Source organism: Melanaphis sacchari, unplaced genomic scaffold (assembly GCF_002803265.2).
Source record: "Melanaphis sacchari strain LSU unplaced genomic scaffold, SCAv2.0 Contig4_pilon_pilon, whole genome shotgun sequence".
Classification (NCBI taxonomy): Eukaryota; Metazoa; Arthropoda; class Insecta; order Hemiptera; family Aphididae; genus Melanaphis; species Melanaphis sacchari.
Window position 1 is genome coordinate 3,722,085 of NW_020271335.1, and position 22,518 is coordinate 3,744,602.

At 23.9% G+C, this 22,518-nt stretch overlaps 1 protein-coding gene across 1 annotated transcript in view; it reads right to left on the bottom strand.

Moving 5' to 3' along the window:
* LOC112599147 (LHFPL tetraspan subfamily member 1 protein-like) overlaps window positions 1–22,518 on the bottom strand; it is a 217,147-nt gene that overhangs the window by 173,877 nt on the left and 20,752 nt on the right. Inside the window, exon 2 of the mRNA XM_025345924.1 lies at window positions 9,546–9,647. Coding sequence (XP_025201709.1) covers window positions 9,546–9,647 — 102 coding nt within the window. The remainder of the gene's footprint in view (window positions 1–9,545; window positions 9,648–22,518) is intronic.

Consider the following 22,518-nt stretch of genomic DNA (forward strand, 5'->3'; position numbering starts at 1 on the left):
TTTTGTGTATAAGGATCGAAAATGTTTCAAAAAATTTAGATGTTAAGATAAATATGTATTTTAAAATTTTTTTTATCTAATTTTCTTAAAAATAACGTAGAAAAACTAATGAATTTAAGTTAAATAAATTATATATTTAGTTGTTGTGGAATTGAGATCTGTGAGTAACTACCTAACCACTTGTAGCTAACAGATGATACTTAACAATAAATCGTCTTATCTAGCAAAGCAAACTTAAACAATAATTGTATCAAACGTGGTGATATTACCTCTTTAATTATATAACCTGGTAGTGGCACAAAGCTCTATGACGGTAATGCAATAGTTGTGTATTTTAGAGATTATCTCTAATTGGGATTTTGACAACATTTGCACATGATCGTTTTCAATTCGATTAAATTTTGCCCTTGGCAAATACGCTTGTGATTACGAATAAAAAACAACAACAGCAATTGAATAAGGATACACTTCCCCTTCCTGTCATTAATATATAGTTATATGTTATTTCTGGATATCAAAGGCATTCAATAATTATTGTGCTTCAGAACTAGGAAATTGTTATAAAATCAGACCCATTTGAAAGACAAATGCTTGATTTCCAATAGGGTATTCTAGGGGATACCAATAAATAACCGAATCACAATGATGCTTCCTCCCTTACTTCTCAGTGCTAACAAACAAAGAACTTGTGCTATTATTGTTCTCTGCAAGCATTCATGTCAAATATAGTATTCCATTTTGCATTTACCGGATAAATCATAGTGATCGCTTATTATATAGTTGAATGTAATGTTTAAGTATACAATATTGGCGACACATTCTAATACCCTAAATTAAATTTAAAGAGATAAAATTCTAAAACATTATTAAGAAAAGTTTTATATGTTTAAAGTGTATGCATAAAAAAAAAAATTGTATACATATAAAAGTCATTTATAATGCATCTAAATATAGCGCCGTTCAATAGGTGCATATTTTTCAAGTAAACCGATGTATTCAGCCTTAGATAGTGTTTCTATTGAAAATGTTAATGATACATATTGTGAAAAGAATTTATATAATGGAAATAATCGCTTAGCATTTGAAGTATTATAATTGTTTATATAAAAATCTAAACATTTTCCAATGAATAGTTAATATTTTTGTACAATAAGATTTTTCAAAATGCTTATCTATTTATTTAGTTTTACGAAAATTGGAGATTCCTCTACGCCTAATAATTTATTATTAAACATTTTGGTAATATTTTTGTGTACTCTCAACTTTCATGATATTACGAGAAAACCAATCTGCTGATGAATCTACTCGTATCTATACACATTTAAATCTATAAACATTTCACACCGCAAAAACTAATATAGGCCGCCTTAACATAACAGCTGTGTACAACAGTCACCGATGACTGTAACCTTTAACACAGTGCCTAGACACGTAGCTAACATTTGTAAGATATACACATGAACGGTTCACTTTTATCTTGAGTATATTAGGTATGTCTATGCATTTATTTAAATTATAATAATCTGATAAAAAAAATCTTAATCTAGATCTCTCAACGTTTAAAATTTATTTTCATTACAAAATGATCATTATTATTATTTTTTTTATTATAAGATTGTATAATTCAATGTAGATCTTAAATTTTATTTTCTAACATTATATTTCAAATAAAAAATGAAAATAAACTAAATATTTAAATATTAAATATTCAAACTTTGTTTTCATGTAGCAATATTAAAGACAATTTTAAAATATAGTAAATGTTTTTAATCCAAGTAAATAGTAATAGACTATAAAGCAATAACAGTTAACTATTTTCATTTAAATTCACATGCAAAAGCGCTAAATCTCTTAATTTTCTTAAGAGTTGTCATTTTTTGAAAACACACGGAAATCGGTTGACTTAGAAGATTGTCAAAAGCACTTAAGTTAGTAGATTTTCGTTCATATTTACGGTTAAGATTAAACTCTGGTGACAATACTTCCGAAGTTATAAAAATCTATTACAATACAGTCATTTTTTCCCCTCAATGTCATTTAAATCCATTTACTATAAAGTATCTTAATACGTGTGTATGTGTGTGTTTATGTATGCACATACACGATATATATAGTGTACATATATGTATATATATGCATAGTCTTTAGAGAGTCAAAACAAATAAATATATGACTGTATTGTGTATATCAAAGAGTATAGAATTGTGTGGGGTGGCTCTTGTCCACAGGGTACTATTTTGCTCGAAGCAAAAGCAGTAGCACCAGCACCACCAGAGAAGTATTCCTTTTGTACGGTCAAAACGTGTAGTGCTGGTGAGTATAGCTGATGTGGGTGATGGTAGTGAAAAGGGCGTAGAGACTATGCGATGGGGAAATAGATATAGAGAAAGACGCACACAAATATAGAGATACATACTGCAGAAGGGGAGAGAAATAAAAAGAAGAAATTATTTAACGAGTGTCCCGAGGATTTATGCCGGGGGTCGGAAAATGATAGCTTATATAAATGTCAACGTATAAACAAGCAATAATTCTTGTTGTTACCGAGTGCTGCCACCGAGTTTACCCTATAATACTACGGCGCTGTATGCGTCGTACAACCCTGGGAAATCTTTGCAACGAACACGTGGTCTGCATAAAAATATCGTAAACGGCAAAGTGAAAATATATTGTATGAATAACATAAAATAAAAAAATTAGATATATGGGAAGGGCTCGTCCGTCTGTAATCGTATATATATATCTCAAAAAAATAAAGTAAACAGCGCCCCGAGCCATACACCCGCCACAACGATATCCACAACCGCGATGTAGGGTTTTTAATTTCCTGACTGCGCCACTAAATCTTAACAACAATAACATATAACTGTACTGCGTATGTGGTGTATATATTATTATATACTATTTGAGTCCCGAAGTATACCCTTTTTGTAGTCGATATTGAAAATATTTTCTATCAACGTTACCGTCACAGCTATGCCAAATTCTGCAATAATACGATGATAATTGTTGTTTTATCTATGTCAAAGTTATTACTAGCATTCCAAATATACAAGTATTCATAGGGTTAATTATTATTGAATTATAAACTTAAAATATTTGTAGTGTTGATAAAAATAATTATTTTTATATGATTCATCGAATAAAAATAATAATTATTCCATGAGTTAATAAACCATTTGGAGTCTATGAAATATTTAATATATAAGACCTATCCATACATTAAAATGACAATAAAAATAATAATCAAACTGTTTCAATAACAGATTTATTATCTGTTAACTCGAGATTTGTATTTATATAATTGATTTATAATTTTGACAATTTCACCATTGGACATTGAAAACAAGTACGCCAATAACCATTTTATTAGAAACTTCAAACTTTTAATCAAATACGGATCAAAGAATAGAAGACATTTTCAATAGATATAATTCCCTAGCAGTTATTATATATCCTAATACTAATTTTAATTTTTCTTACATTTCGTTTAATTTTAATTTGAAAGTAAAAGATGTTTAAGTTTTATCACGCTATTTTTACATCACAAATCAGTCATTAACAATTCGAGCGGTAGACAATGACACTCGTTTTATGTTTTAAGTAAGTCGTCTTAGGTAAGCACCTAATTCAAAGTTTACCTCTAGTTCATATATCCGTCTCTATTATGTCTGTCATCATAGGAAAGAAGCTTATTGCATTGGAACGATACTCGTTCTCAAGATAATAATATCGTATATTTCTTTCTTCTAAAATCACTTTTGTCTGCCTCGCTGGCGTCATCGGCACAATAGAGATGTATTCATTTTCTATTCGTGTGACAGCAGGACTTTTTGGAAGTGAGCGTTACACATCAACTCTCAAACCTGTCGCCTCATTATTTTTTCACCATGACGATTATTTGGCAGAGCTTTGTGCGCATGTCGTGCCCCTAGAGAAATGTTTTGTCACAGTTAATTTATATATAAAGAAAAAACACCAATCCAGTATAACGTCGGTACATATCATCGTGTCGTCTGATGACTGGATGCAGCGATATATAAACTACATGAATATCTACGCATATACCTATACCAGCTGCATGGAAAATGTATATAACTCATTCCCGTGGGATGAACGAAACGCGGTTTTCACCTGAAATTTTTCAAATTAGTCAAAGAAAATAAGGAAAACAAGAAAAGCCGGATACGCTGCTATAAGTGAATACGATATCTTACCGATGTGTTAATATGCTCTCAAAACGTTATGTCACCTACACAATAGCCGTCAAAAACACTTTTCGAGTTTAAAAATTTCCTTGAACAATTATTTTACGTCCTTTAGATGGTATCTTTCACTTATAAAAAAATTAAGACTATTTCAGGATCAAACTAAAAAAATAATAAATTAAAAATTAAGTTGGATATTCGTACCTACATTGAGCCATTCATTGTATGATTTTGAACGTGGTTGAAATAAGTGTCTGTCATACACCTGATGATTTTTTTTGAGTATTATATACAAAAGCATAAAATATGTATTAATTAAGTTCTTAGTTAATTTTTTTTTATTTCATATAATTATTTACTTTGAAATTATTAATTTAATTAAAAATACAAAAATAAATTATAATATCATTATTATTACTATTAATATTAAATTTAAATAATAATAGTGGATAATAAAAATAATTAATGATAATAATAATAATAATAATAATAATAATAATAATATAATAATAATAAAAATAATAAAAATAAAAATAATAATAATAAAAAAATAGTTATAAAATATGTGATTTTAGCATAAATTAATATAACATTGAAGAACAATATTAAAACTATACATGTAGATATAATTATTTTTATGAGAAATTATGTTATAGTAATAAGTAAGTAATGGTTAATAAATAGTTTTTAACCGTTGAATATATTATTTGTGTAGTACCAATAGCCATGAGTTGTGAAAGGAGAATATTTTAACGTGGTAAAATTTGAAAGAAATGTACGTAATGGTCTATTGTTTATAATAAGATATTATTGGTACCAAAAGCAACGGAATAATTTGAAATATATCAAAAGTGTTAAGAAAAAATGCCATGTGTTTTTCTTAAATTTTAAATTTTTTGGTTAATTGATTAATTTTGCGATTCTTAAAAATAATTTAATACATTTGGCAAGCCGCATATAACTGTGAAATTAACCATAGTTATAATTTGTCTTAATAAAATATTCTAAAGAAGTATAAACACAACTATTATTAAACCACAAGTAGTTCACAATCCAATTATTTAGTCATATTTTTTTGAGTAATGATAATATGTAACATAATAAATTATAATTAATATTTTTGGTTATAGTGTTAAAATAATTGTTTAAACAAAAATCAAATTGCTTAACTACTAAAATATTATTTTACTTCAAAAATACTCATGAATCATCACTAGTATTTAAGATACACTTAAAATAAATCCTTTAGCTACTTTTTCATTTTAAAGTTTATAATGTTCAATATCAAATTATTTACATTGAAAAGGTCTTATATAAAAATGTATTAACTTTAAAAAAATTATATATTATTTTTTTTTTTTTATAACTCTATATATTATACAATATTTAAGTGAAAAAAAAATATTAAATTATTTTATTTTAATTGTTTGTAGAACATTATTTATTTTAAATACGAGTATATGTATAATGATATAAACCATATAAACTTTATGAAAATAAAAAATCATACTTGGTTTTATACTAGCTGATAGTATTGTGAATAATGATAAATGAGATGAGTACCTAGTTAACAAAAAAATATTTTTAAGTATGATTCCTTTGAATTGTTTTAAAACTATGACTTAAAATATCTCCATTGTCTACTTTAAAAGTATTAAGTAAAGAATAACGATTTATTGATTAAGTAAGATACATACAGTTAATGATATAATTATTTTATTCCACACTATATTTATTTAAAAGCAATTTAATAATAAAATTCCACGTATAAAGTAAATTATTAACATATGCTGTTCATTATTTAGTTTTTAACAGCGTTAATAAAATAACTGGTTTAAGCATTAATATTTTATAGTAAATCATAAGTATACGTGTTGTAATATAATTAATTTTAAATTATATTCATTCGATTTAGCTCACTTAGATTTTTATTGACTGTACTATTTTTATCCCAAATTAAATTCATTTTTATGTTTAACGTTTTCCTGTTATAAATTAAAAAGAAACGGTTCCTTTTGAATACAAGTAGTATAATGCATGAAGTCAAGTAAAACATTAATTCAACATTGCTGATCATACCTACTGTGTTTGAGATAAAAAATTAATTGTATTAAAGTTGCTTAACTTTCTTTCCGAATATTATTTGCATTTCCCAATAAACGATAAAAAATTTAAACTCGATAGTAAGCACATACAAAAAAGCTGCACGAGGGGAAAACTGGTACTTGAAACCAAACGATTACTCACGGTCTGCTTTACACGAGGGTAATTCAAGTAAAACGTTGTTTTTTATACTCTCGTTGCCCCAGTCAAAGCGTTATAAATTTCATGAAAATCGTTTGAGGACAAAAAAATAATAATAATAATAATTAAAATAATAAACAATCAAGTATTCATGGTATTGCAGTTTTTGGATATTTGAATAATGACTGATACATCGCGTATGCATACAAAATAACTACATATTTGTTCGACAATACTACGCACATTTCTTAGCTGAAATTACTTCAAAGATGGAACACTCATCTCGTATTTTGCGTTATATATGCTTTTACAGCTAGGAAACTGAAAGTGTATGATAATGGTCGGTAATAACATACTAATGATTAATACGCAGAAAAGGAATTCTATATATTAGAATTATACATAAAAATATCGATCATTAATTACCCCTATTGCTAGCGACAGTTTAACTTACAATTTTATATATTATAAACATTGTTCAACAGGTATGAATTAATTGTAGTAATAGAATTCTTGTCAAATTTAATGAATTTAAAAGTCTAGTTTCCGAAATTATGAGATTAAAAATAGTTATAGAAAAGTTCATATAAAAAAAATTAATGGACATTAATAAATCTTATTAATGTTCAATAATAAATATTATTGATCGTTTATAATTATGAAAATGGTAAATTTATTATGAATAGAAAAATAAGTTTAAATTTATAAAGTCGAAAGTAATTAATTAAACAATATTAAATTTAAAAAATAAATTATAATATATTTAAATTTTTAAACAACAAAAATGCAATATTGTTGTACTTTATCAAATATTATTTTACATATTGATAATGATAAACCTGCACTTTGTTTAACAATGAATGATAACCAAGAGAAAATAATTAAGGCTACAACCATAATACACGCTAATATTATTATAGGTAAATCCCAGTAAGATTAAGTTTTTTATTCAATACTTTTACATAATACATCCCAATTAGAAAACTTTTTTTGTGCCTTACAAAAATCTAATTTTTTGTTTTATATAATATACTTGAGTCTAAAAGATAGATTAAAGAAGTTGATTTTAAGATAGAAGTATCCGGATATAATTCAAAGAAAAGCTCTTTGACGAAGAAACTGAGACGAGATATACTTTTCAGCTTATAAATGAACTAATATATATGGATAGCGACACTACATTTTCATCAAACTCCATTACACAATATCATGTAATAAATTTAACAAATATTGGAAAATGAACCCATATTGTTAACACGTTACATAGAATCTCAATCGAAGAACATATTTTGAAGGTATGATCATATTTATTTCAAATATAGAGGAATTTTCAGCATTTCATTTCTGGTTATTATGTTCAGCAAGAGGCAAGAAGATAAATCATTTGTTATGGAATGCAAGAAAATGGTGAAAATTACTATAGAATATTTGTGAACATTAATGTAGAAAAGGAAAAATATAAATATCATGAAATATTCTCGTTAAATTGTCATTTGTGTTTCAAGCATTCAGTAATTTATATTCCCATTGGACATTCGAATTCAAAATGAATCTATCATTTTCAATTCAACCCTCCACACTCAGAATAAATAAATATTTTCCAACCTGTATAATACATTAGAATTAATATTTATTGTTTATTATTTGCTTGGAATTTTCTACTATCCAATATTGAATGGAAATTGATTTATATTAATATTTATGGATATTTCAGTGAAAAAATGTATTTTATTTTGTCTTTTTATGATTCTTTTACCTACGGTAATAATAATTATATCAAAACAGTCACAAAAATAAACAAGTAACATAAACATTGATAAATTACCTTAAAATTACAATTTATAGTTCAAGAAAATATGAAATATAAATGATGTTACCAAAAAAAGTATAAACAAAACTTACTCACGTCTCACAATAATTTTACGGTCAGATGGTAGAAAAAAACATTTATTTAGGTATACTATAGATTCATATAAAATATAGGTATACATTATTTATGTAACAATTACATTGATAAATTTATTTACAACTTCTTAAGTCAATGTTTCCATAAACCTGAAAATTTCTACAAAATCTTGAGACCTTAGGATTACTCTCGTTATATTTACATAGCTTAAAAATACAAGTTCAGTCGATAAACTAAATGTGTTATTTTTAATCAGAATAAATAAATTGATACATTTTATCTAAAAACTGAGAAAAAAAAAATTATAAAAGTACTAACTTATTGATATAGTTAATCATCACCAAGACATTCAAACATACCTAACTTGTAATATGAAAAGTAAACACTGTGCTCTATTTCATACTAAAAAACTATCGTTTTTTTTTTTACATATGTATTTTTTTTTACTATTTTTTTTTTTTTATCAACAAAAATAAGTGTTAGGAAGTTGAAACTCTCCGAAAATTTCGTATTATCTACTCTGTATACATTTAAAAGTGAAATATGTTTTACAATTGCATTTATTTTAAATACAATTATACAAAATATATTACTTAGAAGTTAGAACATTTAATTAATAATTATTATATTTATTCATACATTTAAAAACAATAATTATTATACTTAAGCTATTCGGTTTGATTTTTATAATTTTAGATACTAAATACTTTTATTTTATTAATCCAAAATTTGCTGGACTGTATTTAGTTATATTTATAGTAAATTATGATTACTTTATAATTTGATTTAAACGTATTTTAATTAAATTAAATAAACCAAACATTTTTTTTTAAATTCATTATTTAATATCATAAATTTTCAAATTTAAAAAAAAAAAAATTACATAATTATTCTGCGCTTATATTAAAAAAAATAGATGACTATCTATTATACTGTCTCTTAATTTAACATTTTGAGATTTTTAACTATAAACTTTAAAAACTTAAATGTTTATAAAGTCATGCCACACGTGTTAAACATAATGAAATAAAGAGTAAGTAGGTACTAATAAAATTTATAAATAAACGTTTTAATTAAAATATAAGTTAGTGTTATAATTTATAAAGTGTATAATATCATAAACGTAACACAATATTATAATATGAATTAAAAAGAAAAAAAAAATGAAAATAATTTTATCATCCAACCTGTATCCAAAATGGTAAATAGAATCCAAAACTGCACAGGAATGATGCTGCTAATGATAATGTCGCCCAACACATTCCGGCAACGGTTAAAGTAGTTGCCATCTGAAATAAAATGGTTTTTTATAATTTTTTGTAAACATATATGTATATGTATAAATATAAGGTTAAATAAAAGCAATGCAAGGTACTTTTGGTATATCTATACTTTACTTAAAATAAAATATTAATATATTTTATGGTTAATCAAATAAATTTAATAATATTTACAGTGTTTAATGAATATTTAAATTACACATTGATATTTTCTATAGCTATTATCTATGATACAATGTATTACATGAATATCAATTGTATAAATAAATAATTATATTAACCATTCTGTATATGAACCATATTTGTTATTTATTTTGTTTTAAACTTATAAATAAAAACAAACAAATAAATGTACACAATTAAAAATAAAAATCCTATTAAGTTACAGGTAGAAATTCATTAGTTAAGGTTTTCTAACTCCTCTCGATGAGGCTGGTCACAAGTGGTATACTCTTATTTAGTGGTGTATCGTTTATTTTTTAGTGTTTTTGGTTGGTAGTTCTAAATACTATTGAACCATATTCGACTTTAGATCTAATAAGTGCTCTATAAATATTAATTAATGAGAAGATGTTTCCACCCTTGCTGTGTTTGCGAAGGTTTTTATAATGTTTAGTTTCTATGGTATTGATGTTTTAGAAGATTTTAAGTGAGATATCTAACTAAGTTTAGAATCAAATATAATTTCGATAATTTTTATTTTATATTTATGTGGGATTTGTTTGTTGTCTATTTTCAACAGAGGAATTTCTTGAATTCTTTTTTGAGAACATTATTTATTGGAATTTTTTACTGAAAAATTGAAACCGGTATTGTTTGACCACCTTGTAAGATTTTCAATAACTTTTTACAGATAGTAATGTATAATGTTTATATTTTGGCTTCTAATTAAAATTTAATTCATCTGTAAAAAGATTAGTTATTACAATTGTCTCTATTGTGTCGATTATATCATTAATTGCTAATAAGAAGATAGTTACTAACAATGAGATCCCTTGAAGAATTCTGTTTTTTTTTTTAAATATGTAGGTACTCATTAGTATGTTGACTCAAAATATGGATACCAGTATTGTAAAACACTGAATATTTGAATTATTGTATAACACACTGAAACAGGGAGAATACACTTAAAAAGCATAACTACCAATTTATCATACTATAAAATAAAACATTTTTTATTTGTAAAATGTATTATATTATTTTTATTATTAAATTCTGAAACATAAGTACTAAGTCAATGTATGGAATAACACAATTATGATCGAACAATAAAGTTTAAACCATGTACAAAGAAATAAATAGCAGTCAATAATGACTATTGACATTTAAAAAAAAATAATTATATTAATATTGTCTAATTATGACCTATTAAAAAAAAAATTTTGAGTTTTATAAAAATTTATTTTGTACTTAAAATTATGATAAAAATTATAACCAGTTATAATTTAAATAACTTAAAATTAATTTAACTAACATCTACTTAGTCCCGAATACATTATACTAGGTTTAGGAGATAATATGATTGCTATGATTAATTTGAAATTATGTTGATTTATATAAATTATACCAATTATTATTAATAGTTTTCTCAATTTAATAAATTATAGACTAAGTATTTTATTTATCATTTATCTTATGTTAAACATTTTTAAAGCAATATAATTAATGTTCAATTTTTAATTATTAGGTATTATTGAATTTATAAAAAGTGATGAATATATTTGGTGAATGTGAAACATACTGTATATTGAGCACAGTGAAAACATTATTCAAGCAGCCTTTATCCTAACATAAACATCCGTTGGATTGTATTTAAAAATAAAAATAGTCGGATAAGACCATATACTGTTGTTATTCAGAACTATTGAAGGGTAAACAATATTTTATTGACAAGTCAAATTGTCGAACATCGTATTCGTTTCTTTTCTTTCCGTAATCCTCCGCGTCTTACATTTCATATCATTAAAAGTTTACGTCGTAAACAAACTCCCCTTTCAAACCAATAGCGCTCATGGACACGCGTTCCAACCTAGATGGATACCATTACACATGTGTACAGATTAAGTTAGGTTCTATTATATATACATTATATATATATATATACCTATACACAAATAGTGTAATGCAAGTGGTGATCGTAGCACTCTAGAAACTAAACTTTTACAGTAAATCAGTCAAAAACAGTATTTTTTTTTCGTGAAGTAGAAAGGCTAGAGTACATTTTGAAATACTTATATTCAAGTAAACTTGAAGAAAGTCAGTTTTATTAAACGCAAAGTGGTCGACAGTTTGTAAGGAATAAATTAAATACACTTTAACCTCAACTTTATATAGTGCAGTTAAATTAAATAACATTAAATAACATTGTAACCTATAAAATAATTGCTATCCATTTTTTGATGAAATATTTAGTAATACATATCTATTAAACTTAAATGTGTGATTTAAATATTTAATTTTCTATAATTCAATAAAAAATACTAGTAAGTGGTTGTTAATAACTGTTTTTTTTCTAATTAAAATATTAATTAATTATTTGTAGCTATCTAAAGAACATAATTTAAGATAAGATTTATTTGCAACACAAGCATGCATTGATATGATTGGTGCAGTAAACAAAAAAAAAAAACATGGTTTATTTTTTTATAAAGATTAAGATGCTTATTGATGATTCAGTGCTCGTAAAGAGATTTATAGTTTAAACATCACTTGAATTTGAATGTATATAAACACTCACTCGGAAGGTTATGGACTAGGCTTGACTGCTTTTATCTTTTGCACAGTGGTTTAAAATATTATCTTTTTAAACACATCTTGACACGGTAAGAAGTATTATTAGATAGATAGAAATGTGTCCATAGTTGTGACAGTTATGACACTGTTATGGACAGATAGGTTTTATATTACATACTTTAATAATTATGTACATTAACGTGTTATTGAAATCATAAAAGATTATCATGTTCATAAAGTAATTTGGCGATTTTTTTGCTGACAATTTTATTGGTTTCTTTTTATCAACGGATATAAAACTAAACATGTAAATACACTTGAATCATTCCATTATTACAAAAAGGTAAGCAAAACGATTTAGTTTTGATTTTTCTTTGTACCAGGATAAATTTAGATAAAATTGCAAATACGTTTAGATTCGATTTGTTTGTAATGCATGGTGATTTGAGATGTACTGCTATTTATTACTTAACCTATATTGATTATAGCGAACGCACTGAATGCTATAATTATATTATATTTACATACAACTAATTTTTATTATCAAAATACTCCTTAAAACTAGGTAAAATATCAGGCAGATGTGTCCTAGTAATGGGTCAACGCTGATCTGTTTAAATAATAAAACCGTATATCATGTATAATATCCCAATACCCCATTATTAGAATGAAAGTATACAGATATAATAAAATTATATGTCTTAAATAGGTCTTATAAAATATTGGTCTATAGATTATAAAGGTTATATTAAATATTATAGCTACAAAATATAAAAAGTAACATTTTTTTCATCCTATTTTAGCTATATTATATCGCTAAATGTCCAATAATTTAAGCTGCTTTCATTTAATACTCAACCTTTATCAATAATAGATTAAAATAACAGCATAACATCTCATTACGATTGATTTAAAACACCCAGAAACTAAACAAAATGGCAAAAAAAAATATTTAAAATAGGAGTTTGATGTAAGTATTACAATATGTTACGTTATAAATTCGTAATATATTAAAGAGCTCATTAATATATATATATTATATTATAATTGAGTTCTGATGATGATTTATCGATGTTGTTAAATTTTTAATATAATTATTATTGAATTTTACACTGCTACTCTTCAAAACGTAAATTTTTCATCTCACATGATATCGATTTTATTGTTGCTTTATATGACCAAAAGAATAGATGATTCAAAACACTTTTGAAATCCTAGAATGTGAGCACACACAATAAAAAAAAATTATCCATAATAGTACATCCATGTATAACTTTACGCAAGCTGAAATCCAAATTTATGTTGACCGTTTTCCTTTGAACTATTCATGCGTGAAAGAGAATAACAAAGGAAAAAATACAATAAAATCCATTCATATGAAAGTAAACATGGTCTTCCCATATTCGGAAAAATGATATACTTTGAACAAAATATCTGAAATAATTAATAATAATTTATAACAATTTATTGTAACATTTGATGTTTAAGGTACTAATTAGTAATTATCAACAATGGTCTTTATATTTCCCGCATAATTTAATAAAAACGCCATTTAACAACTATTTTAAAGAAAGTTGATTCTATAAACTGTTTTAATTTATTTTCTTAACAAATAACTTGAATATATTCTGTAGTTTTTTTTTTTTTTAAATAATAATAAAAACAGAAAATATTTTAAGTTTTATAATTGAGATATTATAGCTATCTAAATTAATAAATATCTATTAGTTATTTTATACTTCATAATACACTAACACAATGATACAAAAAAATGCAGATGCTCCTTATACTTAAATAAAATCACGAAAATAATACATATTATTATTATTTTAAATTGCATATGTACTTTACAGCATAAAAAAAAAAAAAAAATAGATCTTTTAATACAGATCACTTGACATAAGAAAGGTCTAATAGTGGGTGGACATAAAAAAAAAAAGACTGAATAGATAAAATATAAGCTAATTTTTCTTTTTAGTTAAATTAAACATATCGTTTGCTTTTATAACAAAAAAATACATACATATAAATACATTTATATTTTAATTATTTTATATTGCTTTAACCCTACAAATTCACAACACCCACTTAATAATAATGATATGAAATTAAACTACATTTTTTTTCAACTTATTAAACTAAGTTGCCATTATTTTTTTATTATAATTACGTTATTAAGGTTAATTTAGCTTACCTAAAATGGAATACGAAAAAAAATAAAATAAAATTTTATAAAACTATATAATTGTATTTAAGTTAGTTAATGTAAGCAATTTCAACTAATAAAATATATTAAGATAAGTTACAATTTTAAAAATATGAATAATGCCATGCTCACTTAAGCTGAATATATTTTATATTATAAACAGTTTATCTAGTGTATGGTCATTGCTGAAGCTAAGTAAAAAAAATATATTAACAATGCGTATGTGTATAAGAATGCGTGACGACTGCATTAAGGTAACTATCATCCATAGCATAGAGGAAAACACTACGTACGTATCCGTTTTAAAATGCTAATTATAACTATAATCGCGTTGACCATTTTATGTAAATCTACCCTAAAATTCGATGTCATAAACTTAATATACTATAGCAAGTACTCGAACGTAATATTTTTAATACTATAATGTACATTATATTGTATATAGTTCTATAATATTATTTCTAGCTGTAAAAATATTGATATTTTTAAATAAGTATAATAATTATGATCATTCAAAATAATAATGTTTTCAAAAACTTTTTATGTTCTAAGGTAGTTAGTAGATTAATATATATTTTTTTTTTGTCACTGATTTGTTGCCTTTTAGAATAACGCTATTTTATTACTAATTGATACTTTTTAATCAATTTACTACCACACAAAAGCTTCGTCAAAGTCCAACCAGAACAGGAGACTTTATTAAAGCTATATTATATAATATGTTGTATACATAACGAATAATAATAATAAAAAAAAAAAAATGTTAATGTTTCTTGACATTAATCATTAAAAAATATTATTTAGTTTCAAATGAATAATAGCACCTGGAAGTTGTACATATTGTGCTTGCGATGCGTAATATTAAGTTATTATAGAAACATGGTAAGCACAGTGTTTTTAATTATCATAATTTAAAGTTGTTTATAATTTATCGTATATTAATATTTATATATTGAGGAGATATAATGCACTTGAATTATGCAAGTATAGATTGAATAACTTCTAATTATACGCATGCATTCAAGTAACATTGAATAATTTGTTGTAGACGTACGAGTATATATGAGTATTATGTAACATCTTTAGAAAAATAAATGATTATATTATAATAGCATTTTATTTTAAAATAAAAATATAAACATATTTCTATATTGTGCATTTAGTATAATTCTCATATATGATAATTTATTAGGTTTCATGAAATATATTTTTATTCAATTTCTTTTATATCCAAACTAATTGTTGTATTTTTTTTATTTTTTTTTTTTGTCTTACACAATTATACTTGTACATACAAATTTTAAAACGGTTACAAAAATAAAAATAAAATAAAGATAAATTTATTTTTGATTATCAATAATATATTATTGTTTATGCATTTGCCATTTGTTGTTTGTTCTAGAATTAACATTTATTTAAATAAATTTAATAATCAATTATTAAATAAAAAATAATTTATTAAACACGAGCCATCATTAGTTTTTAAAATTATGATAGTTGCCTAGAAATCAACTTTATGACCTAGATTAGAAAACAACATAATTGTAAGTTATACATAAAACTCATTCTTCAGATTTTTATATTTGTTAATATTATTTTAACTTTAAGCTATAAAATATAAAACTAATTTTATTGCTAATTTATAATATTTAATTCCATAAAAAGTTTAATAATGAAGTAACATTTGTGTAATCGTGTAATGTGCAACTTAATAATTTATTTAATTATTTATTAAAATAATTCAACAAAATTATAATCTTTCATTTCTTCATCATACTTTATTTTTGGTTTCAGGATAAAATGTAATTTTAACATATTTAATAGCTAGGTAATTAACAAAAATTTATATACTAATTACTAATCAAACAAATTTAACACTCCGATCATTCCAATAAGGTTTATTGGAAATTATTATTGTACAGAACTATAATAATATAAATTACATTATAATTTCAACTATCATATACTGTATTAAGAGATAAGATTATTATACACTTCATCTACAGGTATTCTGTTTGTACATCTGAGATCCTTAGTGAATAAGAATAGAATTAAGTGATAAAAGAATAGATAATCCAACTACTACTACGTGGGTAGGATTTTTAAATTTGTGTTTACTTTTATTGGTGGGTAAATCGAATCTAAATAGGTGCAAAATATGACTACGGTAAATCAATTCCGTATTATTTACGATTCTCACGTGCACGTGAGATTGATAAAAATATTCTAGTTTATGTATGTTGAATATATAGGTATAGAAAATTTACTTTTACCGGAATATTCTTTAAACATTATGGTCAAAGCACAGATATTTTAACATTAAAATACAATTTAAGTATATTCAATTATTGACAACTGTTTTTTTAGGTAAATCTTAGTGCATATTAATTTCCTCCGTTTTTCAGATATTTCGTAATTATATATTAGTTGCCTCCCAAGAATTTTCACACTAGTTGTCTATCATATAAAATTAAGAAGTGGTTCATAAACTTCAATATAATACAGCCGCGTTATAATTATAAATTTTTTTAATGTTTTATTTTCACTAAAGATATTAGTTTTAACTTTTAGGTCACAGTAAGCTAACAAAACCAGCTGATGTTTTAATTCAGAACATTTTTTTTCTTTTTAAAGAATTACTTATTTTTTTTCTATAAACTACTTATTCAAATAATGATTTATGATTATTATGGTTCAACTTAATTTCGTATAATATTACTTTGCTACTTTCTTCTTTTGGAAATTAAATTTAGAACCTTTAGTTATTTATTAAATAACAATTTTAAAACTGCCTAATTATCTGTAAAAATAAAATCGTACAACAAGAATGAGTGTTGGAAATCAACTAAATTATTTTCAGTCACTTACGATACCTTCAATTATTTACTATAGTCTGACTCAAGACTAATTTGAATTATATCTTAGCGACTTAGCATTACAAAAATAGTAAGTAATCTTAATGTTTAGTCATATATTGGTTCAATTGTATCAGATATCAATTATAACAAAGTCATAAATTATGAATTCGAAGTTACAAACTTGTATTGATAAATTATGTTTGAAAATGTTTGGAACCACTCTTATACATTTATTACCGACCCATTAGGAGGCAACTAGTACTAAACCCTTTTTGTTTACGATAAAATTTAGGGTACGTTGGGAGGCAACTCGTATATAATCAGAAGGCAATTTGTGCACAAATTATTGACCTTTTTTACTTCGGAAGGCAACTAGTATGCACCCATAACATATGAGTCCCATATATCTAATAATATATTAGCTAACGTTGTGACGCATATTATTAATAAGCCATACCATTAATATACTTATAAGATCGAATGTTTTTACATTAAAACTCATTTGGTCCAGTAAGTTGTTGTATACATTTAATACAAGCTAGTGAATTTTTTCTTTAAAAATAGAAATAATAAGTATATTTAAAAATTCAAAAATGTTGCTAAGACAAGATCTCAATCTTTTGCATTGAAAAATTACAGTATATAGATATATAGTTACATGCATTATAAAATATACTCAGAATATAAAAAAAAAAATAATATAAACAATTTACGCAATGGAAAATTAAAGATACGAAAATAGTAAACAAAAGGAAGACACTGTCTATCAATAATTAAGTACTAAAATATTATAAAATAAATTATTTAAACCTGATTACTTACAATTACTAACTATATTTTTTAATTTATTCATTAACATAATATTATGTTATATTTAATATAATCAACTCTATTATACCTAATATAAAAAACAAAACAACCACTGTGATTTTTTAAATGCATTGCTGAACATTTAAGTTTGATTACATTTTAAGTTATATTTAATTTTTATAAACATAAATTGCATAATCTATATATATATATATAAACCTGTATTAAGATTAAGACTTAAAATAATAAATAATCAGATTTATAAATGAAATAACTAATTGAAGTAATGTTCAATTAATTGATGGCAGAAACACGTACTACGTTTCAAGAGTTTTATATAATAGGCAAACGAAGTACATAATAATAAATAAATCAATTCGTGTTAGTCTCTCGATTGTACAAGTTTGTAAAACGTATATCACATCCTAGTTTATCGATAACAAATGAAATGTATCTACACAGCCCTGTAGCAAGTTATATGAATAAAATTAACTGTATTTAATATGACAAATGCATTATAATTGTCCGCATATATACATAAATATATAAAAATAGCCTTACTGTAATTTTATAGATTATAGTACTTGAAATAACATCGTACTTATGTACGTATTTTAATTAAATGATAGTTATAATGTAATGTAATATACGCAACTGAAAGATGATGCAACATCACAACTACAACTATATCAAACGTTAAGATTGTATAGTCATACTAATAAATAATGATAATCTGTGTTCAACATACTGGCTAATTTCCTTAACACCAGAGATCGCTTAATTTAAATATTATCATAATCATAACCAATTGAACCGAATCTTTTTTTTTTTGACACTTTTTAATGATACAAATGAAAGGCAAATGTGACTTAGAATCTAAACAAAACAATAAATACATTGGATAGGTATACAATGATATTTATTTTTGTATATATAATATTTGCGATTTTATTTTGAAACAGTTAAAATGCTTCAATTATAACTTTGATGATGATTTTTGATAAAAATTGGAGATCTAGTTGGGACTTTGAAAAATTTCTACCGAAAAATTAAATTAATTTTTTATGAACATTTGCAGTTCAGATATTTAATAAATAATTATCATTCATTAAATCTAAATTTTTGAAAATCGATTACAAAATCACATATAAGTTTTTCTTATATCTGTATAATTATAATAAAAATACGTAGACAAAATAGTTTTTTATATAAATCATAAATCGATGAATTTCAAATTTTGAGAAGATTTGTCAACATAATGATAATTTACAAACAATGAGTATTTTGTAGTAGACGATATATTCAAATCTTAAATTCTTATTATTTAACCTAATTTTCCTCATACGTAGCTCATTTTGGAGCCGAAAAATCTAAAAATTAAACAAACATAACTATTTAAAGATATTTGGAGTTAAAATTAGGATAAAAATACATATTTTTACGATGTTAATTATTTTTTTATGATTCAATAAACTTTATTAACATGGATTTAAAATTTTTATATTTCTAAAGAACTAAACTATACGCAATTAAATTTTCAATATATATATATATATATATACAAGCTGACTCGGCAAACGTTGTTTTGCCATATAAATTATATCTAATGAATATTTTGGTATTCAAATAAAAAATAATTAAATTATTGTAAGTGAAAGGGGATGTTGTATACTGGTATATGACTGAGATGAATGGAGCAGTATATAGATTAATTTTAAGATATTTCCTATTTATAGTTCTATAATGTAGTTAATGTTTTATAGGTTTTACTATGGTTCTATTTACATTGTTTTGTGGCAAAATAGTATTAACTAAAAAGTTAATAACAATAATAACCATGGTATAAAATATTAATATATGTATATTATTTTAATAATTGAATACCTATACGTATAGTATAATAAATGTAATGTTTTTGCATTAAATTAACTTACTGTAATACTAACAGTAAAAATAAATTACTTTAATAAAAATACCAAAGAACATAATATAATGAAATATATTTGCTAATATTTATAATATGACAGACCATATTCCACTCAGAATTATTTTTTGTATATGATGGTATATCATTAAATTCAAATGTAATATATCCATTACAGAGGTCCACTCCACATTTACTCTACAGATGAGCGATACCCAATTGCTTGATTTTTTTATTTTCACTATGCAAACAATAATTTTTATATAATTATATGGATTTTTCTGTCATTCGTTACAAGAGAGAGGGAGAGAGCAAGATAGATAAATCCCAGCTGGCAACAAATGGTCACGAATAAAAAAGAAAAAAGAAAAAAAAACAACATCAACAAAGAAGTTGATGAAAAACCAATCGTATTAATACTATACTGTGCTTTAATGATGATTTTATTTCAATATTTAAAGTTATTATTGTATTTTTTTAATGTTTACAATTTTATGGTTTTTTTTTTCATTTTTAGAGCATTTTAGGGATTTTAAAGAATTTAAAAACAAAACCTAGTTTTTAATATTTTATTTTAATTTTCTTAGTTAAAAAGTAACTTTGTTATGTGTTTATGATGTTTTTACTTAATTGAATATTATTAATCGTAATTTTTTAAAAGACGTAAAAATTAAGATTATGAATCAGTTACGAGTAACGATGGAAAATTAAATAAAAATAACTCTTTTTATCAGATTAAAAGCTCATGTTAAAGAATAATTGTGCAATTCTGCAAAATCAATATTTAAATTTAATAAAAAGTATTTTTTTTGTTGAAACCTTGTCTAATACAGAAAAAAATTAAAAGCATTATTTCAATTTTAAAGGTATATAAGCTTTATTTTTAGAGCTTTAAAATTCCAGTTCTAGTTATTAGCATTATAGTTGAACGTATAAAGTTTACATTTCTTTTCTTTTTTTTAATTGATTTTATTTATAATTTTCAAATTATCATTATTGCTATAAAATATTTTGGAAATTTATTCATTCTTTTAATGTTATTATTATTTTTTTCAATTCTTTAGTTCTAGAGTTTTATGTAAATAATACGATAAGCATTGTTTTCTCTTTTTTTGGTTCGTATCGCACAAAATTCTGTTAAAATTTATTTTATAGTGAGTTCTACTAGTAATACGTTTATAAATGATTGTTCTATTGATCGGATGAGGTTTGGTCCTGCTCTCGTTTTTATTATTATTATTATTGTCATGTATTTTCTATGGTGTGAAATCCATTTAGGTTTATTGTTGGTTATTATTTTTATTATAATTATAATCTAGTCCAAAGTTTTATACCAGCGAAACCTTTCTCTATTTCACGTAAACTATAGTCAAATTATTTAATTAAATTATTTTGCTTCTTATTTATTATCCTCATTATCAAATATTAATTTTGGATATATATTTTATATGTTTATATAATAATGTATTATAAATATAGCTGTAATCTATTATTAAAATTTCTGTAGGTTCTGAATGGTTCTTTATCCTTATTTTGTTGGCGACTGTACGTACATATTCGGTAAAAAAAAACTTCAGACGTAATAACATGCAGGTTATTCAACTTAGGTTATAGTATAATCTGTGCGGGTTGTTTGTTGTATACATTTTTCTCAAAACACCTTTAATATTAATCCATATTTAAACTAAAAATAACTAGTGTCTAAATTACAAAAATAAATCATTAATCAAGCGTTAATTGAAATAGGTAAGAAGGCTATATAAACACCTAAATTATGTGTACCAGGTACACTGTACCTATTTTAAAATCATATATAAACACTATATAATCAATGATGCTTAACAGAAACTCTTGTTTAAATTAGTTTTCAGAAAACGAATCAAGTATTGTTATTAAAACTAATTTCAAAAACAAAACAAATAACTTGATATTGAAAAACATGTTTATATATTAAAACAGTATACACTTCAAACTATCAACATCACCACGTATACAAAATAATATAATTTACATTGTTTCAAGGTGTAGTTTTGATTGCGAAGCATATAGACAGTTACACTAACGTGTTATTATGATATCAGAATAAATTTTGGTAGAAAACATAATATTATATAATTTATATTGTATATATATATATATATCAATGTAAAATTATGGCCATAACCACTTAATCCGGGATTGATTTGTTAGGTATTTTGTCAACTGCGTATTTTATATCGTTACCAATACGAACTTCCTGTAATTGCATTATTATATTAGTAAATATTTTAGCATTGAACATTTTGAAAAACGACTTTAAGCTGATTAAATTCAAACCAACTTTTACTAATATTTATTCAAAAACTGTTT